The sequence below is a fragment of the Euleptes europaea genome, chromosome 13 (genome assembly GCF_029931775.1).
Source record: "Euleptes europaea isolate rEulEur1 chromosome 13, rEulEur1.hap1, whole genome shotgun sequence".
NCBI classification, from domain to species: Eukaryota; Metazoa; Chordata; class Lepidosauria; order Squamata; family Sphaerodactylidae; genus Euleptes; species Euleptes europaea.
Window position 1 is genome coordinate 60,154,143 of NC_079324.1, and position 20,255 is coordinate 60,174,397.

Sequence of the window (20,255 nt, forward strand, 5' to 3'; positions counted from 1 at the left end):
TCCAGTGCCACCTTCCTTTTGCCGAAGGAATCTGTTTTGCAAAGACGGCCGACGCCAGTCCTGGAACTGGATCCTAACTGGCTTGGAACTGTGTATTTTGGATTGTTATTTATAGTGCCTAAAGCATGATCACGTACAAGGTTGTGAGGGTGCCTTGCCGTTTTGCTATGAATGTTCTGACTAATTAACGGAAACTAAACTGTAGAAATTCATGCTAACCTTTTAAAAAAGTTATCCTCATACCCCCGGTTACCGCTCTTTCTTCATTGCCCTCTTCTTTTCCCACAAGGGCCTTGAGAACAAAACCACCCAGCTTTTAAACCACTCCCTCCAGATACAGGATCAAAATCCAAAGAGTTGCGGTAGGCATGCCTGTTTGTTATTGAGAATCCTAGCGTGCATTTTTCATTTATTTTATCATATCCCGCTTTTCTCCCCAGCCAGGACTCAGACCGGCTTAGAACACTCTTCCCCCCCCCTCCATTTTCTCACAACAACCCTGTGAGATAGGCCAGACAGAGAGTGTGGGACGGGCCTGAGGTCACAGAATCAAAGAGTTGGAAGGGATCACCAGGGTCATCTAGTCCAACCCCCTGCACAATGCAGGAAATTCACAACTACCTCCCCCCCCACACCCCCAGTGACCCCCTACTCCATGCCCAGAAGATGCCCTCCCTCTCATGATCTGCTTAAGGTCATAGAATCAGCATTGCTGACAGATGGCCATCTAGCCTTAAAAACCTCCCAGCAAGCTTCCATGGTAGAAGAGGGGATTCGAACCCGTGTCACCCAGGGTCCTAGTCTGCCAGTCTGTCCCCTCCACACAGGCTAGCACATAGAGGCGGAGAAGTTGCTGCCTGGGTCCTTATCCACTGAGATGACCTCAGACTTCCCTGACGTAACCTCTTCTGAGATTTTTTAATGCTGCATTGATATCCGTATCCACCAAGCTTCCTGTCTTGCCAGTTTCTTATACAGAGCAGGCAAAGTAAAGGAAATAGGTCTTGAGAGCTGGTGTAGCAGCAGTGGCTGAGTGTGTGATCCGCAAGGCCCCACGTTCAAGTCTCTTTGCAGCCACAAACTTGGGCCTTTTGGCAACACGTTCCTGTCTCAGGCCTGAATCACACATACAGGAGAATGAAGTGAACCAGGTAGTAGATTCCATCTCTGAGTGCTCCTTTGTAGAAAAAACAAAAATGCAGATAGAAAACTACCACAAGCAGGGAGGGAGGTTCTGTTTGTTTTCTTTGCTGGTTTTTCATTTGCAGGGAGAATTTTTTTGTTTAATATAGGAGGGAATTGAAAAATGTGATCCTCTTATCTGCAGCCTGTAGTAGGGTGTCCATAGTACCACCTCAGGTCTCTGCCACCTCATTTCTCCACAAGTGTAAACCAGGTTTGATTCCCCAATCTGCAAGATGGGGGGAGAGAACGCTATATTATGAACCTTTTAGGGAACCTATTAGAGTTGCTCCAGTCTAAGCCCATTCATTTCGGTGGGCTTAGACTGGAGTAACTCTGTTTAGGATTGTACTGTAAAGCTTAACCAGTGCGGGCCAGTCTTTTCATCCCGTCTCCCATGGAGCAATGGTCCTCGTCCCTATCAACCGCTCACTACCATTGGATACTGTTGTTTTGACTCTCGGTTGCGCCTTGAGGGCTCCTGCCATCAGTATTAGTGCAAGGTTTCACTTTGCCATTTCTGATCCTTGAAGAGACTGTAGGCGGAGAAATAGGCAGAGCCGTGCAAAACCTGTATCTGCCGCAGTTTTCTTCTCTGTCACTTTGGGGGGGACTGTGACCCAGTGCTAGAGCATCTGGTTGGCATGCAGAAGGTCCCAGGTTCAATCCCTGGCATATCTACTTAAAGGGACTAGGCAAGTAAGTGATGGAAAAGCCTGAGACCCTGGAGAGCAGCTGCCAGTCTTAGCAGACAGTACTGACTTCGATGGAACAAGGGTCTGAGTCAGTATAAGGCAGTTTCATGTGTTCATTTTATTGCGAGTGAAAAACGCTTGCTGAATTCTTGGATATCTCAGAATACATGCCTATGCCAACCCTGTTGCCTACTCCAATGAGGGCAAAGAATCACCCTGTTCACACATTTCAGTGAACATGCGTACATTCTGCCTGTATGCACATACATCTGTGCATTCACTTCACAAATGGGACCAGTACCTGGATAAATGTGCAATTCGGACTCTAATCTGGAGAACCGGGTTTGATTCCCCACTCCTCCACATGAGCGGTGGAGGCTAATCTGGCGAACTGGATTTGTTTCCCCACTCCTACACAAGAAGCCAGCTGGGTGACCTTGGGCAAGTCACAGCTCTGTTAGAGCTCTCTCAGCCCCACCTATCTCACGGGGTGTCTGTTGTGGGGAAGGGAAGGTGATTGTAAGCTGATTCAAGTCTCCCTTAAGTGGTAGAGAAAGTCGGCATATAAAAACCAACTCTTCTTTTTCTTATTTATATATTTTTTATTTTTACAAAATTTATATCCTGCCTTTCTGCCCTCGGAAAGGCCACCAAGGCCCAAGAAAGTGCTGACAGGACCTCACCAGCCTTCAAATGCTGATGAAATCAGGATCCACTGAGCTCTATTAAAACAAATATTCTTCTCCAGACTAATACACATATTAGATGAAATTATGCAAATTCTTACTTGGCATAATGTATTCTGCCTGCCTTGCAGCAGAGAAGGGCAAGGAGTTGGGCAAAAAACTCCCATCTACTAGAAGTCCTGCTCATTGCTCTTCTGCGAAGGATGTCTTCCCCATCATGCTTACTTCCATGAGGACTAGGGGGCGGAAAACCCTTAAAAATGGATAGCTGAAATTCTCAGGAAGCTACATTCCCGTACGATCAATTGCATAGACTAGGGGTCCCCCAACCTTTTTGAACCTCTGAGCACCTTTGGAGTTCTGACACAGGGTGGAGGGTGTAACTACAAAGTAGCTGCTATAGGAGGCAGAGCCAAACACACCCATAGGAAGACCAAAGGCAGTGAGAAGAGGGGTAATTTAAAAACTAAATTAGGAAAGAGGAGTGACAGAGAATAAAAGCGACACAGGGATGGTAGATGCCGCTGATGCAATTTCATTGTAGTCTGCACAAACAATCAGATCTCCAGTGGCCCCGTCCACTGGAGGTGCCAGGTAAGGTATTGGTGGGCACCATGTTGGGGACACCTGGCGCAGACTAACAGGCTGCACTGACGATACCCACAAGCTCTTGTATTTTTCCCGAATGTCTTGGCCAAAGTTGAGTCCCGTCTCAAAACAAAAATATGCAGATCCTATCACCAGTCCTCTCTGTGACAGTTAATGCTCTAGTCAGTTCCTCTAAACTGCTAACATGTAACCAATTATTGTATAATTGGAAGGAATCTCTCAACACAATTGCCTGGAGAGGTCTAACATACTGGAAAGGGAATTAACAGAACTGTGAGATATGCAAAGCAGGGAATGTGTTTAAAGATTCAGGATATCGTTAGGTTAAAAAAGGCAATAAAATAGGGTTTGTTTGCAGGGTGGGTGGGAAGAGGGCTGGGTCAACTGTAGATCTTTTTAATAATCTAAATAAACTATTTCTGAATTAAATGAGGCGTCTTCAATGGTATTTACACACTGTGATTATATACCTGCTGCCAATGAGCTGGCAGCTTAATTTAAAATAAAATATATGAAATTCAGGCCCTGGTTCGCGTCTCTGGCATCACTGCCCATTTTCAGAAGATACCAGAGACTAAAAACCTTTTTCCTGTTCACAGCACTTCCAAAACCTAGGCCCTTTCTAAAATTCCCCCATACATTTCTCCTTGGTGTCTCCTTTTCTCAGCCTAATTAACCATATACTTCTCTTTCCCTCACGACTCTTACTTCTCAACATTCTGCCTATTTTATTTCTATTTTGTGCATCTGGCCTCTCCTCCTACTTCTTACATCTTCCCCAGATCTCTTTCCTTTCCCATGCAGAATCTGCACCCTTTATTAACATTCGGTTACTGAAGGCTTTCCACCTGAGCTGTTAGAATGTTTGTGAATCTTCCAAGGCATGCCTTTAAAAAGCTTCGAATGTGTGTGTGTGAGCGCACAGGCACCAAACGACTTGACAACGGTGCAAAAATCATGGTGTGGCTGAGCAAGGAAAGACAAACATTCTGCCCACAATTCCCAAACCCATAAGTCCAGGAGAGGGATGCTAAAAATAGCAAGTTGGCAGCTTAGGAAAAACAGTATTGCTCTGATAGAAGAGCTACATGCATAATTTACTGATAACAGAAATTCCTATAAAGGCTTCAAACCAGACCGTAAGGGAAAGCCCTTGTAATTCCTATCCTACATTCCCAGCTTGGGCATGCTCTGATTTAGTTTAAAATTGATTTAAGATTCCTCTCTCATGCACTTAGGGGTGACATTACTACAGATCACTCCTATATGCTGGTGTCCCTTCAATATATCATCTCCCTTGGTATTTTTTGGGGGGGGTAAAGCTTACTAGGCGCAAACTCTAATTTTCCAGCAATTTATGCTAAAAGGTAACTGCAGCACACAACCTTTGTTCACAGAACGCACATAAACCTTATTCAGTAAGAAGAAAAACAACATTTATTTCCTACAGACATACATCCACATTCAATTTCACAAGACCCAGAAAGCATCCTATGAGATATGCCATCACGGAAACAGCACAATGGGGTCATTATTGTGTTAAGGGTATTCTGTAATCATTCGCACCGCACATACAAGACAATCACGCAACTCATTTAAACCTTAGCTGAAGGCCAGTGACATGTTCAAAATAACAGGCGTTTTTGACACAGCCTTGAAAACACATCGCCGTGTTGTGAATGAGGCCTCTGAGCTGGGGCCAAACCAGGGTGAAAGGAGGTTAAATCTTCCCACGGGGCAGAAAACCAGCCACTATGGCAAAAATACAGACAGTTCTGTGCCTTTTAAAAAAACCTTCACTTTCTTGCAGTGCTGTTACCCAAGATTACCTGAAGAGTAAAAGCACTGGGAAGAGCCAACAGGGACTAGCAACTGGAAACTGGCCTGCTTTACTCCACCTCTTCTTAGCCCTTGCTGTTACCTGGGGAACCGCCCTTTAGGATAGCTTTTTATTACTTCTGTGGGCCAATCCTAAACCAAAACTTTCCTAGAGTCCATGTGGCTTCGATATGAGTGCATTGAGTAAAAAATGTTCAGGAACCCATATCCGTGCTTTCCTATCAGAACCTGCAGTCAAACAGTACAGGATGGGAGTTTATCTGTCAGAATTGGTCTTCGTCCCTTGGCCTTCTGGAGCTGCGGTCTCTGCTCCGGTCTCTCCTCTCCCTGTCCCTTCCCTCTTTCCCAGAGCTTCTTTCCTCTCTGGAGTGCCGTTCACGGTCCCTCTTGCTTTCGCTCCGCTCCCTTTCGGGCCGCCTGTGCTCCCGGTTCCTCCCGTGAGCTCGATCCCTCGTTTTCCAATCTCTGGACCAGCCCCTCTCCCTTTTTTCCGCCAGCCCTTCTCCGTAAAAATCACTTTTCATAGCAGGCAAGTTGATGGGCTTCCGGAAAGGTCTGTCCCTGCCCCCAAACCGCAGCTGCCCAGATTCCTTTTTGCCCCCAAAGCCGCCCCCAAGCCGCCGAGGGATCCATCCTTTCAGGGTCCTTTCCAGCTCAAAGTCTACAAATACCTCGCGCTGGTCAATTATCAGTTTATTGGCATCTCTGTGAGCTTTCAGCAGCGCCCGTTCGTCTTTGTACTCGATGAACGCGTAGCCCTTTGAAAAACCCGTGACCAAGTCCCTCACCAGGCGCATCCTCCGGATGTCCCCGTAGCGTGAAAAGACTTCCTTCAACTTGTCCTCAGTGGTTTGTATACTGAGTCTCGCCACAAAAAGCGTGAGGTGAGGATCTCCTGTGACACCATGGTTGGGGACATAGCGGGCCGTCATAGCCCTCCAAATGGCTCGGTCATGTGGCTCTTCATCCGTACCATCAATGCTTCCTGCTTTGAGCGGATCATATTCTTTTGCAATGGGCGCCCACTCATTCATTGTCTGGAGAAAAGAGCACCAGAAGTATAGATTAATGTCTCTCTCATTTCAAGGAATTCTGTTCCATCTCTTATTTCAAGGAATTCTTATCCACCTTGTTTGTTATTTGGATGAGTTCTGTCCCCTTGCTTTAGGGCCAATTCACACAGGATTCTTTACATGGGTGTAAGGGGGAAGTCTATATATCACTAAGGTGTGTACCCGTGTTACCTCAGGCATACACAACAGAAAATCACAAATAGTTACAAATACCCAGCATACATATATGTAGCAAAATCAAGAAAGTAAAATTTTCACGCAGTGCCATTTTCTCTCCTAGAACAAAGATTTCAGACTGGGTTCTGAGCAACTTTCGTGATCCTCAGAAGCTTATCAAATGTTCCTCAGTGAGATATATAATGGCAGACAGGTTTCCCTAAAGACAGCCATTGTGGTGTAGTGGTTAAAGTATTGGACTAGGATCTGGGAGACTCAGGTTCTAATCCCTACATGCCCCGGAAGCTCACTGGGTATCTCTGGGCTACTCACAGCCTAAGCTACCTCACAGGGCTCTTGTGAGGATAAGCTGGAGGAGAAATATATAAGCCACCTTGGGTTCCCCATTAGGGAGAAAGGAGGGGTACAAATGAAGTAAATAAATAAATGATCCTCCTCACAGGGATGTTGTAAGGATTACACCAAGATAATATACATGAAAACACCTTGGACATTCAGAAGCACCCTATAAATGCCAAGCAGATGAAGCCTTTTTTTGTTTCGTTTGGCATACCCCCAGTAATGGTTGTTGGCCCTCTTCCCTGGTGTTGATGTTGTCTGTTTATGTGTTTTTATTTAATTATTTTATCATTTTAAACGTTTATTTACTTACTTCATTTATGCCCCACCTTTCTCCCCAATGGGGATCCAAAGCATGGTGTAGTGGTTAAGAGCGGTGGCTGATCTGGGGGACTGGGTAGGTTTTCTCGCTCCTCCACGTGAAGCCAGCTGGGTGACCTTGGGCTAGTCACACTCTCAGCCCCACCTACCTCACAGGGTGTCTTGTGGGGAAGAGAAGGTGATTGTAGGCTGGTTTGAGTCTCCCTTAAGTGGTAGAGAAAGTCGGCATATAGAAACCAACTTCTTCAAAGAAGCTCACACTATTCTCCTCTCCTCCCGTTTATCCTCACAACAACCCTGCGGGGTAGGTTAGGCGGAGAGTGGTGACTGGCCCCAGGCCTCCCAGCGAGTTTCCATAGCTCAAGTGGCCATTCGATGTTGTTGCTGTAATGATTGTTTTTATGTGCACCGCCTTGGGAAACCTGACCTGGTGGAAGGGAGGCATAAAAATGTTATAAATAAATAAATAGTAGTATTAACAGAGCAGCAGGTTGGGGCTTTTGCCCTGGTCAGTTGGCAAACTCATTACCCTCAGATCCCCCCTCTTTTGAAAGCCAGAAGCTTCCCTCACTTCCAGTCCAGCACAAGGGCTGCAAGCGCAGGAGCAAGCCGCCACGGCGTGCGCGACCCCCGACCCCGCTGCCTCTCCCCCCACCCCACACTTTTGCAAGCCTTTGCAAAAGGGAAACACTCACCACGCCGTTGGGAAAAACCCCAGTCGCGCAAACAGCTAGTTTTTCATCCGCAGCGGCCGATTCGTCAGATCAACGGCCACTCCTCTGCAGGGACGGATTCCTTAGAGCTGGCCAAGGTTAGCTATTTAAAAGCAGGGTTTTTATTTTTGGTAAAAGCAGAATCTCATCCTCAGAGTAGCCACAGGGTTTCGCGCCGACCCTCCCGCAGCTCGGCGCGAATCCGCAGCTCTGAAAACAAAGGCGCGCTTGCTTATGAGCTTCCCTACGGGCGCCCCCTGATGACGGAAGCCGGTATGTCACCTGTTTTAGGGCTGGTACCTTAAACGGGGGGGGGGAGAGGGGGATTCCCATGGAATGCAGCGGGTTCTCCAGCCAAGTGAGCACGTGGGCCAAGTGGGCTGTGCTTGCTTGCTTCTTTTTAAATTGAAGTGCCCTGGTTGTCTTATAGCAGGGGTGGGGGACCTTTTTTCCCACCAAGGGCCATTTGGATATTTGTAACAAAGGAAGCCACGGCCTTCAATTTGCAAGATCTGAGCAAGGCTGTCAAAGATAGGACATTTTTGGAGGGCTTTCATTCATAAGGTCGCCATGAGTCGGAAGCGACTTGACGGCGCTTAACACACACACAACATTATTCGCGGGCCATTCGCCACTTCCGCCCCCAGCCCTCTTGTAGTACAGAGGGAATACGTTTCTCCACGGCCCGGGTGGGAAAAGGTTAACACAGTTTCTTGGGCGGTCCTAGCAGCTCCATAGCTAACGACTCTTCTGCAAGGGGGAAAGAAGGTTACTTTTCTTGCCAAAACAAACTCACATCTGCCTTGAATAGAGGCTATTCCTGTCTGTAGGAGGGGGCGGATCGGCAGTCTTAAATCCTTCTGAGCTAGAGATCCACCAGGACCCATGAAGGGCCAGACCAAATGACTTCGCGGGCCTTATACGGCCCCCAGGCCTGACGTTCCCCACCCCTGTCTTATAGAGTCCAATGAAGACAACTAGGAGGAGGTTAAAAAGAGCAACAGTTTTTTATTTAGCTAAACACAGACCTGGGGTGAACTAAGCCACAAATAAGATGCAGAGTTACTCACCAGAGAAACAAAGGAAAGTCAGTATCATTTATGCATTCGCATGGGGCAGGCCCATGGCTGCTGACAAGCAGATTGATACACAAAAGCACCAATATATTGTCGAAGGCTTTCACGGTCAGAGTTCATTGGTTCTTGTGGTTTATCCAGGCTGTGTAACCGTGGTCTTGGTATTTTCTTTCCTGACGTTTCGCCAGCAGCTGTGGCAGGCATCTTCAGAGGAGTAACACTGAAGGACAGTGTCCTTCAGTGTTACTCCTCTGAAGATGCCTGCCACAGCTGCTGGCGAAACATCAGGAAAGAAAATACCAAGACCACGGTTACACAGCCTGGATAAACCACAAGAACCAAAAAAGCACCAATGCACATTAGGTGTCTACTTCACTCTAATTAGCATAACCTATAGATTTTGGCCGAAGGCGTCACTTAGTGAGTGCCTGATCTTGTGAGCTCGGTAACCAGAAACCACATTCCTGAAGATGAACGTAATTCAGAGCTCTCTACTGGTGAAAGGCCGTACCAAGCACAGAGAGCATGATTTGTTGGTTCTTGGCTCCCGGATGCCAACTTCCCAAAGCTTCCATGTGTGTGCGTATGAATACATAGTGTTCTAAACCAGCCCTTATATCTGGGCATTACAAAATTAGCCCCAAAGATTTGGAATGCATCACAGTTCTTTTACTCAGGCAGCGTGGAAATATTTTATTTCGCTACACTCTTCTTAGGGTATAACCAACCTTATGCACATTTTCTCGGAAGTTCCAAAACGAGAGACCTTAGCCTAATAGCCCAAAACACACATCATTCTGATGGACAGTTCTAAAGAGCAGAAAAAAGGCACATTAATTTGTCTTGTTTTCCTTAGGCCTAGTAAAAGGTATAGCATGGCTTTTGTTGATGGATTTTTCTTTGGATAAATACCTTTTTATTAACACTTTTTAAAGCAATATTTGGGACTAAGGCTGAGGGAGCAAAGGTGGACTTACTTCTAAGTAAACATACATAAGATTGGGCTACACCAAATTAATCACATTTTTAACGTCTTTTAACACTAAAGAGATTTTTTTTAGAGATTTATCTGTCTAATTTTTATGTCATCCGACAGGACAGCTGGCATGTTTTCTCTCTGGCCTCCTTTAACCTCCTAACAACCCTGCAAAGTAGGTCAGTCTGGGCAAGAGTGATTCACCCAAGGTCACCCTTCCTAACTGGGTGGGGATTTGAGTGTAGCTCTTCCCAGTCTTAGTCTGATCCTTGACCCGCTTCTCCATATTGGCTCAAGAGCAGAAGATGAAGACATGCCTCAGTATTGTGTGTGTTAAGTGCTGTCAAGTCGCTTCTGACTCATGGCGACCCTATGAATCAATGTCCTCCAAAACGTCCTATCCTTAACAGCCTTTCTCAGATCTTGCAAATTGAGGGCTGTGGCTTCCTTTACCAGAGTCAATCCATCTCTTGGTTCTTGTAGGTTATCCGGGCTGTGTAACCGTGGTCTTGGAATTTTCTTTCCTGACGTTTCGCCAGCAACTGTGGCAGGCATCTTCAGAGTAGTAACACTGAAGGACACTGAAGGAGAGACACTGTCCTTCAGTGTTACTACTCTGAAGATGCCTGCCACAGTTGCTGGCGAAACGTCAGGAAAGAAAATTCCAAGACCACGGTTACACAGCCCGGATAACCTACAAGAACCAATGAACTCTGACCGTGAAAGCCTTCGACAATAATCCATCTCTTGTTGGGTCTTCCTCTTTTCCTGCTGCCCTCAGCTTTTCCTAGCATTATTGTCTTTTCCAGGGACTCTTGTCTTCTCATAATGTGACCAAAATACAATAGCCTCAGTGTAGTCATTTTAGCTTTTAGGGTCAGTTCAGGCTTGATTTGATCTATAACCCACTGATTATTATTTTTTGGCAGTCCATGGTATCCGTAACACTCTCCTGCAACACCACATTTCAGAGGAATCTACTTTCTTCCTACCAGCTTTCTTTATTGTCTAGCTTTCACACCCATACATAGTAATAGAGAATATGATGGTGTGAATTAACTTGATCTTGGTTGCCAGTGACACATCCTTACACTTAAGAATCTTTTCTAGTTCCTGCATGGCTGCCCTTCCCAGTCTCAATCTCCTTCTGATTAGGTCCTTTTAAAAAAAGCAATTAATTGGAACGGTAAGTACCACAATCATTCAACCTATATAGCATTACTGACCCTAGCTACAGCCTCCCTGATCTCAACAGGTCTGAGAAGCTGCAGATGTTGCGAATGCGGCACACGCCGCCACCATCTTCCAGGGCAGCCTGTCACTGAGGCGTCACAGGCTGCAAACTTCCCCTCCGGCTCCATGGTAACTTTCCCCTTTAGCCCCACCTCTCCTTCTGGCCTTTGATTGGGCCCTCCGGAGCTTCCCCCAAAGGCAGATTGGAAGGAATCAGTCACAGATGAAAGTTTCAGAGGAGGAAGGAAGTTGCTGGGTGTTGCAACGTTGTCTGGCTGCATGAGAAGAAGGGCTTGCCCCGGCCAGGGAAGGAGAGACAGACCCCTCTCTCTTTCTTCCCTGCTTTTACTCTAGACATTCCCTTCCTTGGCATGCATGCTGAACAGCATCAGGAGACCACTGAGGAGGAGGAGGAGGAAGAAGAAGGCAGTGGCTGTGAGCCTGAAGGGGCTTTTGGGAAGAACCCCTTCCAGCTGACGGTGGAGGATGTCTATGACATGTCTTACGTCTTGGGGAGGGAACTGCACAAAATCAGCAGCGAGCCTCGGCTGGAGGTGCCGGCCAGGGTGGCCCAGCTGCAGTTCAAGGTGGTCAGCGTCCTGGAGATGCTGGAAGCCTTGGTGGATGACAACAACCTGACGGTGGAAGCCCTGAAGATGGAGAGGGACAGCCTCAAAAGAGAGGTAGAGCAGCTCCGGAAACAGGGGTCCCACAGAGCCGCAGAAGAGGTAGGTCCTCGGCTGGCTTATTATTTGTGATTATTGTTATTACTTTTTTAAAGGAAGTGCTGGGAACCAGCCTTACCTGGATGTCAGTGGACCTCTTCTGTTGTCATGTCCGTTAGAAGGCTGGATGCCTATCTGTCAGCAATGCTGATTTTTTGACCTTAGGCAGATCATGAGGGAGGGCATCTTGGCCGTCTTCTGGGCATGGAGTAGGGGTCACTGGGGGCGTGGGGGGGGAGGTAGCTGTGAATTTCCTGCATTGCGCAGGGGGTTGGACTAGATGGCCCTGGTGGTCCCTTCCAACTCTACGATTCTATTCTAAGGTGGCTGATTTGAGTTACACACTGGGAAAGGGTAGGAAGTGTGCTCATGGGCAACCTTGGGCCAGTCACACGCTCACAGCCTACCCTACCTCACAGGGTTGTTGTGAGGATAAAATGGAAGAGAGGAGAACAATGTAAGACGTGTTAGGTCCCCACTGGGGAGAAAGGTGGGGTACAGAACAATTAAATAAATAAAAAATTAAAATAATCGCTCCCGGGCACGGAAATTTCAGTTAACCAATTGTGGCTAATTGCTGTTAGGGGACTGTCATTAGGGTTGCCAACCTCCAGGTACTACCTGGAGATTTCCTACTACTACAACTGATCTCCAGCAGATAGAGATCAGTTCCCCTGGAGAAAATGGCTGCTTTGGCAATTGGACTCTATGGCATTAAAGTCCCTCCCCTCCCCAAACTCCACCCTCCTCAGGCTCCACCCCCAAAACCTCCCACTGATGGTGAAGAGGGACCTGGCAACCCTAGCTGTCATCCACAAATTTGTCAAGCCTAAAAAAAAGAAGAAGCCATTTCAGCTAGTGGCTGTCACCACATCTTGCTACGGTGAGTTCCATAAATTGGAATAAACAGACCTCTTGTGCCTTTGGAAAGCCCTGGGGGGCATTTTCTGTACCAGGAATTCAGATATACAACTTATGCCGTCTTTACTTTACGGGCCGCCTTTCCTGCTGAATCTCAAAGCAGATTTCAAAATACTTCTGTTCTGCTTTCTGTTCTGCATTCGAGACTTCTGCACCAGTCGCTCAAGAAAGGGGGGCCGCCAAGCTTGTCATTTCTAGTATGGAAACACTGGTTTCTAGAATGGAGCTGCTGTGGTGTACTGTTCAAGAGCGGTGGTTTGGAGCGGTGGATTCTGCTCTGGAGAACCTGGTTTGATTCCCCACTCCTCCACATGAGCAGCGGAAGCCAATCTGGTGAACTGGATTTGTTTCCCCACTCGTACACATGAAGCCAGCTGGGTGACCTTGAGCAAGTCACTCTCTCTCAGCCCCACCTACCACACAGGGTGTCTGTTGTGGGGAGGGGAAGGTGATTGTAAGCCGGTTTGAGTCTCCCTTAAGTGGTAGAGAAAGTCGGCATATAAAAACCAACTCTTCTTCTAAGCCAGAGCAAAGCCCATGCTTTACAGCACATCGCTTGGAGAGTAGGGGGTTATTGTATCTTGGGGCATATATTAGCTTTTGTTCACACAGTTTAAACATAAAGGTGCTGTGCTTTTGCAGGAATCTGCAATGCCATTTGCTAGTGTGCCCTCGCAAGGACCTCGAGGCCCAAATGGCAGAGAACAGGGTGGTGGGGTGGAGTCCTTGAAAATGGGCCCTACAGTGAGCCCCTTCCCACCAGCAACGAGGTCTGGGTAACTTCTGTTACCTTCGTCAGTGGGGTTCTTCTATGGCAGATGTATTGGTTCAATCTCTAACGGAAAGGTAGAAGGTCATCAGAGGGGGCTTGTTAGGATAAAGAGGTGAAAATCTGATTTTTGGTGTTATAATGCAGATGCGAGACGAGTGCAGCCTGAATTGAGAATTCAGATGTCTTTTTATGGTTCCAATTGGCTCTAGCCTAAAGGCAGAGCTATGGAACTATTAAGCCGTGCACCAACGAAGGATTCGAGGATCCCTCTGGGATTTGGGGCCCTGAAGCTTAAGCGTCATTAGTTTCATAGTAGATCTGCCACTGGCCGTATCAGGCAACTGCAAACTACCGCAGTAATGGTCTCTGTATCACAATTTGGATGTTCAAAGCTCTCCTTGCAACAGCCTTGTAAGGTAGGCGAGGCCAGTATTCGTTCTCGCTATTGCAGATGAGAGGCTGAGAGAAACCTGCCCATGGCCTCCTCATGAATTTATGGCAAAAGCAAGATTTGAACTGGTAACCTCCCAAATCACAGCTCATTTTCTTAGCCGTTACTCTACAACGGTCACCAAAAACTGGCACAGCATCAATTAGTGGCTTAGGAGAACCCAAATGACTGACAAACTCACTACATAGCCTTAGTACTCTCTCTCTCTCTCTCTCTCTCTCAGCATTAGCTCTTCATTTTTGATGCTGGCCCACCTTACAGGGCCATTGTACAGATTTATTTATTTACAATCTTTATGCCCGGCATTCCCAGCATTACAGCTTAAAAGTAGATGGATGTGTGTGTGTGTAAAGTGCCGTCAAGTCGCAGCCGACTTATGGCGACCCCTTTTGGGGTTTTCATGGCAAGAGACTAAAAGAGGTGGTTTGCCAGTGCCTTCCTCTGTACAGCAACCTTGGTATTCCTTGGTGGTCTCCCATCCAAATACTAACCAGGGCCGACCCTGCTTAGCTTCTGAGATCTGACGAGATCAGGCTAGCCTGGGCCACCCAGGTCAGTGCAAAAGTAGATGGATAGATACAATGAAAACAGAATTATCATCATAACATTAACAATCTCCATGGAACAGCCAGGAGGCTGACAGATCAATCAATAATCTGAGCAACCTTCAAAATAATTGAAAATCCAACGGCAGCATCCAGGGAAAAACAATAAAGCCAGTCCTAGATAGAAAGGGAGGATGAGAGAGAATGAGAGAAATTGACCAAAGGCATGAGAGGAAATAAAGGGTTTTGCCTGGTACTTAAATCTAAGGATTATTGAACAAATGTATGTTGCAGTGTTTGGCAGAATGACTTCCCTTCTCTGCTCTTGTACACATCTTCACAGTTTCTTCCCTTTGACTGCAGGTTCACTTTTTAAAGGCTGCAAACTGTTGGTTTTTTGGCGGGTGCCCGAAACTTTAAAATGATTGAAATACTCGCATGCTGGAGTGATTTGAAATTCTCTGTGGAAATTAAAAGAATTATACCCTCGAGTGCCTTGGATTCAGCTTTACTCTTTACAAACATCCCAGAAGAAAAGGACATTTAATATGCCTCACCGCTTTGCAGCCTCAAAACCGGCAGTGATATTTTCCAGTATATATTTTATCCTCTGGGTTGTCTTTAAGTCTTGTGGTCCTTCCCCAAGCCACTGGGATAGGCAGTTAAATATATGGAATTTAAAAAATAATAACCTTGTATGGCCTTATAGGTCAGCCTCGGCCCCAACAAGATGGTCGTGGACCTGACGGACGCCAACCGGCCTCGCTTCACGCTGCAGGAGCTGAGGGAGGTGCTCCAGGAACGCAACCAGTTGAAGGCCCAGCTGATGGTGGCGCAAGAAGAGCTGCAGTTGTACAAAAGGTGTGAAAGGGAGACAACAAGATGCTTCCTCGGTGCTGGATTTCACCCTGGTTTGCCTAGGGCTGCCAACCTCCAGGTGATGGCTGGAGACCTCGGGGGATTGCAACTGATCTGGCGACAGAGATCAGTTCACCTGGAGAAAATGGACACTTTGAAAGGTGGACTCTATGGCACTATACCCTGTTGAAATCCCTCCCCTCCCACAAACCTGCCCTTTTCAGGCTCCACCCCCAAAATCTCCAGGTATTTCCCTGCTAGGAGCTGGCCCTAGGTTTGCCTCCGAGAGCACACTGCGGGAGGGGTTCTGAACAGGCCGTGCAGACTGCATAGTTTGCCAAGTAGATCAGGAGCTCTGCCCTGTGTGAAGAAGAAGAGTTGGTTTTTATATGCTGACCTTCTCTACCACTTAAGGAAGAATCAAACCAGCTTACAATCATATTCTCTTCCCCTCCCCACAACAAGACACTCTGTGAGGTAGGTGGGGCTGAGAGAGCTGTGACTAGCCCAAGGTCACCCAGCTGACTTCATGTATAGGAGTGGGGAAACAAATCCAGTTCACCACATTAGTGTCCGCCATTCATGTGGAGGAGTAGGGGATCAAACCCAGCTCTCCAGATAAGACTGGGGGGCGGGGAGGGACTGTGGCTCAGTGGCAGAGCATCCGCTTGGCATGCAGAAGGTCCCAGGTTCAGTCCCCGGCAACTCCAATTAAAGAGACTAGGCAAGTAGGCGATGTGAAAGACCTCTACCTGAGACCCTGGAGAGCTGCTGCCGGTCTGAGTAGAAAATGCTGACTTTGATGGACCCAGGGTCTGATTCAGTATCAGGCAGCTTCCTGTGTCCACGTGATGCTCCACCTGCAGGCTGACTTGGTACCATCCATTCTACCACCCGTGGTCTCTTTCCCTGATGGTGAGAACAAAGCTGTGGCCAAAGCTTTTGTGGACTAGGGCATGCATCATCAAATGCAGGAATTGTATCTAGTTAGCAGTGGTATAGCTGTAAAATAGATACAGTTGGCAATGAATAGAAATCTTTTACTTAAATTCATATTTTGCATAGCTTTGATATTGAAGGGGGGGAATCTTTTCCCTCTCCCCAGTGGCTACATATCCCAGAAGCAAGATCCAGTTGAGTCGATCCACAGGGAACCCACTGTAGGCAGAACCTCTGGTTCAAGTACAGGAAGCGAAGAGAAAACCATCATAAAACGACTGTGAGTACTGGAGCCACATCTTTGGCGATTTGGGAGTAAACCAAATGCAAATTTAAAATGTGCACGCGTGGAATGAGTGCTAGCTTTCCCTGCTATTTGTACTTTTACCTGTGGGGTGGGGGAGGGAGAGAACCCAGGCCCAACTTTGAGCTGAAGTCCCCTGGGCCACTCCATGCTCCATCCCTGGCTCTTCGTCATGTATTTTCTAGTGCAAGGTGCTGCCTTCCACTTATGAATGGCCTTCATTGGAAGGCTCTCAGGGAGCACCCATTCCCACATGAATCTCCACACAGCTTAAGGTCATACAGGGAAGCCCTACTTCAGGGGCCAAGTTATACAGAGCTGACTGGCTCCTCCTTTCAGGAGACAAGGCCTTCACGGGCGCCACTCCAGAACTCTGGAACGTATGTAAAATATTTTTGTTTCTTACAAAACATGTAATATCACAGTATACAACAAAACAACCCAAACAATATATAAAATAAAGTGGCATAATCAGCATAAAAAATTATAAATTAGCAGCACTAGAAGTTAATCTACATTAAAAGTAGCAGGTAAAGGTTCAAGTAAGATGAGATTTCAAAAGTCTTGATCTGAAAACAGTGGAAGAAAACCAAACCCCAAGCTAGCAATTTACAAAAGCCTAGTTTTTTTTTTTTTTTTAGTTTGTTTAGCATTGGAACTTTGGCAGAATTGGTGCCAAGCAGATGGCCAGAAGAATTGGTTTTTATATGCCAAATTTCTCAACCTTTTTAAGGAGAATTAAACTGGCTGACAATCTCCTTCCCTTCCTCTCCCTTCAACAGACACCTTGTGAGGTAGGTGGGGCCGAGAGAGAGCTATGACTGTCCCAAGGTCATCTAGCTGGCTTTATGTGGAGGAGTGGGAAAACCAACCTGGTTCTCCAGATTAGAGTCCGCTGCTTCTAACCACTACACCACGCTGGCTGTCCCTGCCTAGACAGACCACAAGAATAGTGACTGGGACTGGTAGAGTTTCATGTGTTCATAACTGATTGTCAGGGGAAACAACACCTGGTCCATTGGCTACGCCTTTTATTTCATAGGAGACATTAAGAAGTTCATGTTCAGCTTTAACTTCTTTTGGAAAGAACTATTAGGGGCCTTCTCGGCATTGGCAGCAGTCTCACGGCCTATGTTTTCACGGCCAGGGTGAGCTGGTGTGCCTTCTGGGGGCCTCTCTGCTCTTGGATACAGCTTCACGCTTTCTTCCCCTTTGATTGCAGGTTTGCTTTTAAAAAGCCACGATGAAGAGATGAAGAGCCGCTGCATTGTGACTCAAAAGAGAAAGAAGAAAGTGTCCAGGGTTTTTTTTTTTAACCGTGATCTCTGAAGTTTCAGGATTTGTGTTAATTTCCCACTGTTCCTTTAATTCCCCGTTTGTGAACCACTGTTTCTCATGTTACAAAAATGGAAATCCATTTTTGTCTCCAAGGGGCAAAAATAAATTAATGCACTTTTGTTTTTAGAAGCCTTTGTGCCAGGCTTGCTGGAATTACTTTCACACTTCCACGGGGAAGTGTATTGTTCTGGGCGGTTGCTGGATGACCAGAATATTTATGCTGATTTGAAGAAGCTTTTTTGATTAAAAAAGAAGAAGCCACAATCCACACTAAAAAGCTCACAAGGCCGCGTGGGGAGCTGCTTTGGAAAGAAGTTCTGCTGAATCACACCAACAGGGCATATAGTCTAGCTTCTCATTTCCTACAGTGACTAGCTGCACTCTAGCACCAACGAAGACAACAGGCCACTGTGAAATTCTGGCCACCTGTCTCAACAGAGAAAGGGCAACCAAAACAGCCAGAAGTATTGAGCATTTATTAGGGACCCAAATCTCCCCACTCCAGAAACTTCTTCCTAGGCAAATCACTTCATAGGCAAATGGAGTAGTAGTTAAGAGCAGCACTCTAAATCTGGCAAACCTGGTTTGATTCCCTGCTCCTCCACATGAAGCCAGCCGGGTGACCTTGGGCCAGTCACAGTTCTCCTCAGAACTCTCTCAGCCTCACCTACCTCACAAGGTGTCTGTTGTGGGGAGGGGAAGGCGATTGTAAGCCGCTTTGAGACTCCTAAAAGGTAGAGAAAAGTGGGGTATAAAAACCAACTCTTCTTCTTCTGCTGCCCTCAAAGTGGCTGTGCAGTCAAGGAGTGAAACAAATCTCTGCAGAGCCAGTAGGGGTACCAACCCACTTGAAAACACAACGGACCAGGTGGAGCTGACTTCTCTCCCCTATCCCTGCATGACTGAAAATACAATACTGGTTATTCTAATGCCATTGTATAGATTTATACTGCAGCCACACGGGGAATACGACCTATAATTCCAATTTCCCCATTTCAGAGAGGCAAAGGTTTTCATGCCCTCCTGCTAGCCTGACTGGAAACATCTGACTGGCCAGTTTGAAGAAGAGTTGGTTCTTAGACCCCGCTTTTCTCTACCTTCAGGAGTCCCAAAGTGGCTTACAATCTCCTTCCCCTCCCCACAACAGGCACCTTGTGAGGTAGGTGAGGCTGGGAGAGTTTGGAGGCAGCTGTGACTAGCCCAAGGTCACCCAGCAGGCTTCGTGTGTGGGAGTGGGGAAACCAACCCAGTTCTCCATATTAAGAGTCCGCCATTCATATGGAGGAGCGGGGAATCAAACCTAGCTTTTCAGATTAGAGTCCACCGCTCTTAACCACTACACCATGCTGGGAAACAGGATGCTGGCAGGCCAACGGGTCTGGCCCAGTAGGGGTCTTCTTACATTCTAATCCATTCCTGGTTGCCTTCAGCATTGGCATCCAGAGATACATTGCCCCAGAACAGGCTCCATCTCCCTATCAAGATTAATCACCTGTTCTCCGCAATCCTTAATTTCTCAGCTAGTGGCTATGTCCTACAACAGTAAAGGTATAGATTTTTGCAGGCTCAAGGACATGAACCAGTTTGCCACATGGAAGGGGAGTCATTTGCCCCCATAAGAAGAGTTGGCTTTTATATGCCGACTTTATTACTTAAAGGAGACTCATACCGGCTTACAATCACCTTCCCCACAACACTCTGTGAGGTAGGTGGGGCTGAGAGAGCGTGACTGGCCCAAGGTCACCCAGCAGGCTTCCTGTGTAGGAGTGGGGAAACAAATCCAGTTCACCAGATTAGCGTCCGCCGCTCGTGAAGGAGCGGGAAATCAAACCCGGTTCTCCAGATCAGACTCCACCGCTCCAAACCACCGCTCTTAACCACTACACCACGCTGGCTCTCCAGTACTGAAGAGGACCTGTAAAAATCGCGTCCGTCCCCAAACTCCTCCCAGGGGTTCGGATGTAAACCCCAAGTTTCACAGTGGGAAAACAGAAAAAATCACAGAGGCTGCAGCAACAGCCGGGTTCCCTGTTAATAAATAGCTTGTTTTATTTCACTTATTTGTACACAGAAATATTTTCTTCAAGTTTTCTTTTTTGCTTTTAAAAAATACAATACGAAGCCAGATCCCAATTCCCCCCCCCCCACCTCTATCCCCAACTGTTGCTCAAAGTATACAGTGGGGAAGTCAGAGTGAGATTTTCTGAAGGAAAGACCCACTATCTCCCTTAGTGTAGCCAAAACCCCCACCCCCGCCCCGTGTGTCATATAAAACAGTAGGAGATCTCACGTTGGAAAGCACAAAGCCACCAAAGACCAGGCCCCAAACCGCCACATCCCCTCCCACGTGGTGGGGACAGCAGAGTAAATGGCTTCAGGCCATCATTTCAAACACAGCAAAAATCCATCTTTGCCGAAAGGAACACGGACAGAGCGCTTTCCTCAATCACAGCAGGGTTGTTTTCACCACCGGCAGGCCCCAG

General features: G+C 47.0%; 2 protein-coding genes across 2 annotated transcripts; one reads left to right on the forward strand and one right to left on the reverse strand.

Moving 5' to 3' along the window:
• Positions 1–5,274: 5,274 nt before the first annotated feature.
• SNRNP35 (small nuclear ribonucleoprotein U11/U12 subunit 35) lies at positions 5,275–6,045 on the reverse strand. The gene has a single exon (XM_056859089.1). The coding sequence runs from the start codon at positions 6,043–6,045 to the stop codon at positions 5,275–5,277; it is 771 nt and encodes a 256-aa protein (XP_056715067.1).
• Positions 6,046–11,290: 5,245 nt separating this feature from the next.
• On the forward strand, positions 11,291–17,681 carry RILPL2 (Rab interacting lysosomal protein like 2). The gene is made up of 4 exons (XM_056859696.1): positions 11,291–11,647; positions 15,043–15,194; positions 16,297–16,410; positions 17,657–17,681. Exons 1-4 carry the CDS (start codon positions 11,291–11,293, stop codon positions 17,679–17,681), a joined length of 648 nt encoding a protein of 215 aa, XP_056715674.1.
• Positions 17,682–20,255: the final 2,574 nt, after the last annotated feature.

Bases quoted from the DNA above. Each gene is read 5' to 3' on its own strand.
- SNRNP35 (XM_056859089.1), bottom strand. From the start codon at position 6,045: ATGAATGAGTGGGCGCCCATTGCAAAAGAATATGATCCGCTCAAAGCA.
- RILPL2 (XM_056859696.1), top strand. From the start codon at position 11,291: ATGCATGCTGAACAGCATCAGGAGACCACTGAGGAGGAGGAGGAGGAA. The intron at 11,648-15,042 runs GTAGGTCCTCGG...ATGGCCTTATAG, and splicing joins CCCACAGAGCCGCAGAAGAG to GTCAGCCTCGGCCCCAACAA. The intron at 16,411-17,656 runs GTGAGTACTGGA...CTTTGATTGCAG, and splicing joins AAAACCATCATAAAACGACT to GTTTGCTTTTAAAAAGCCAC.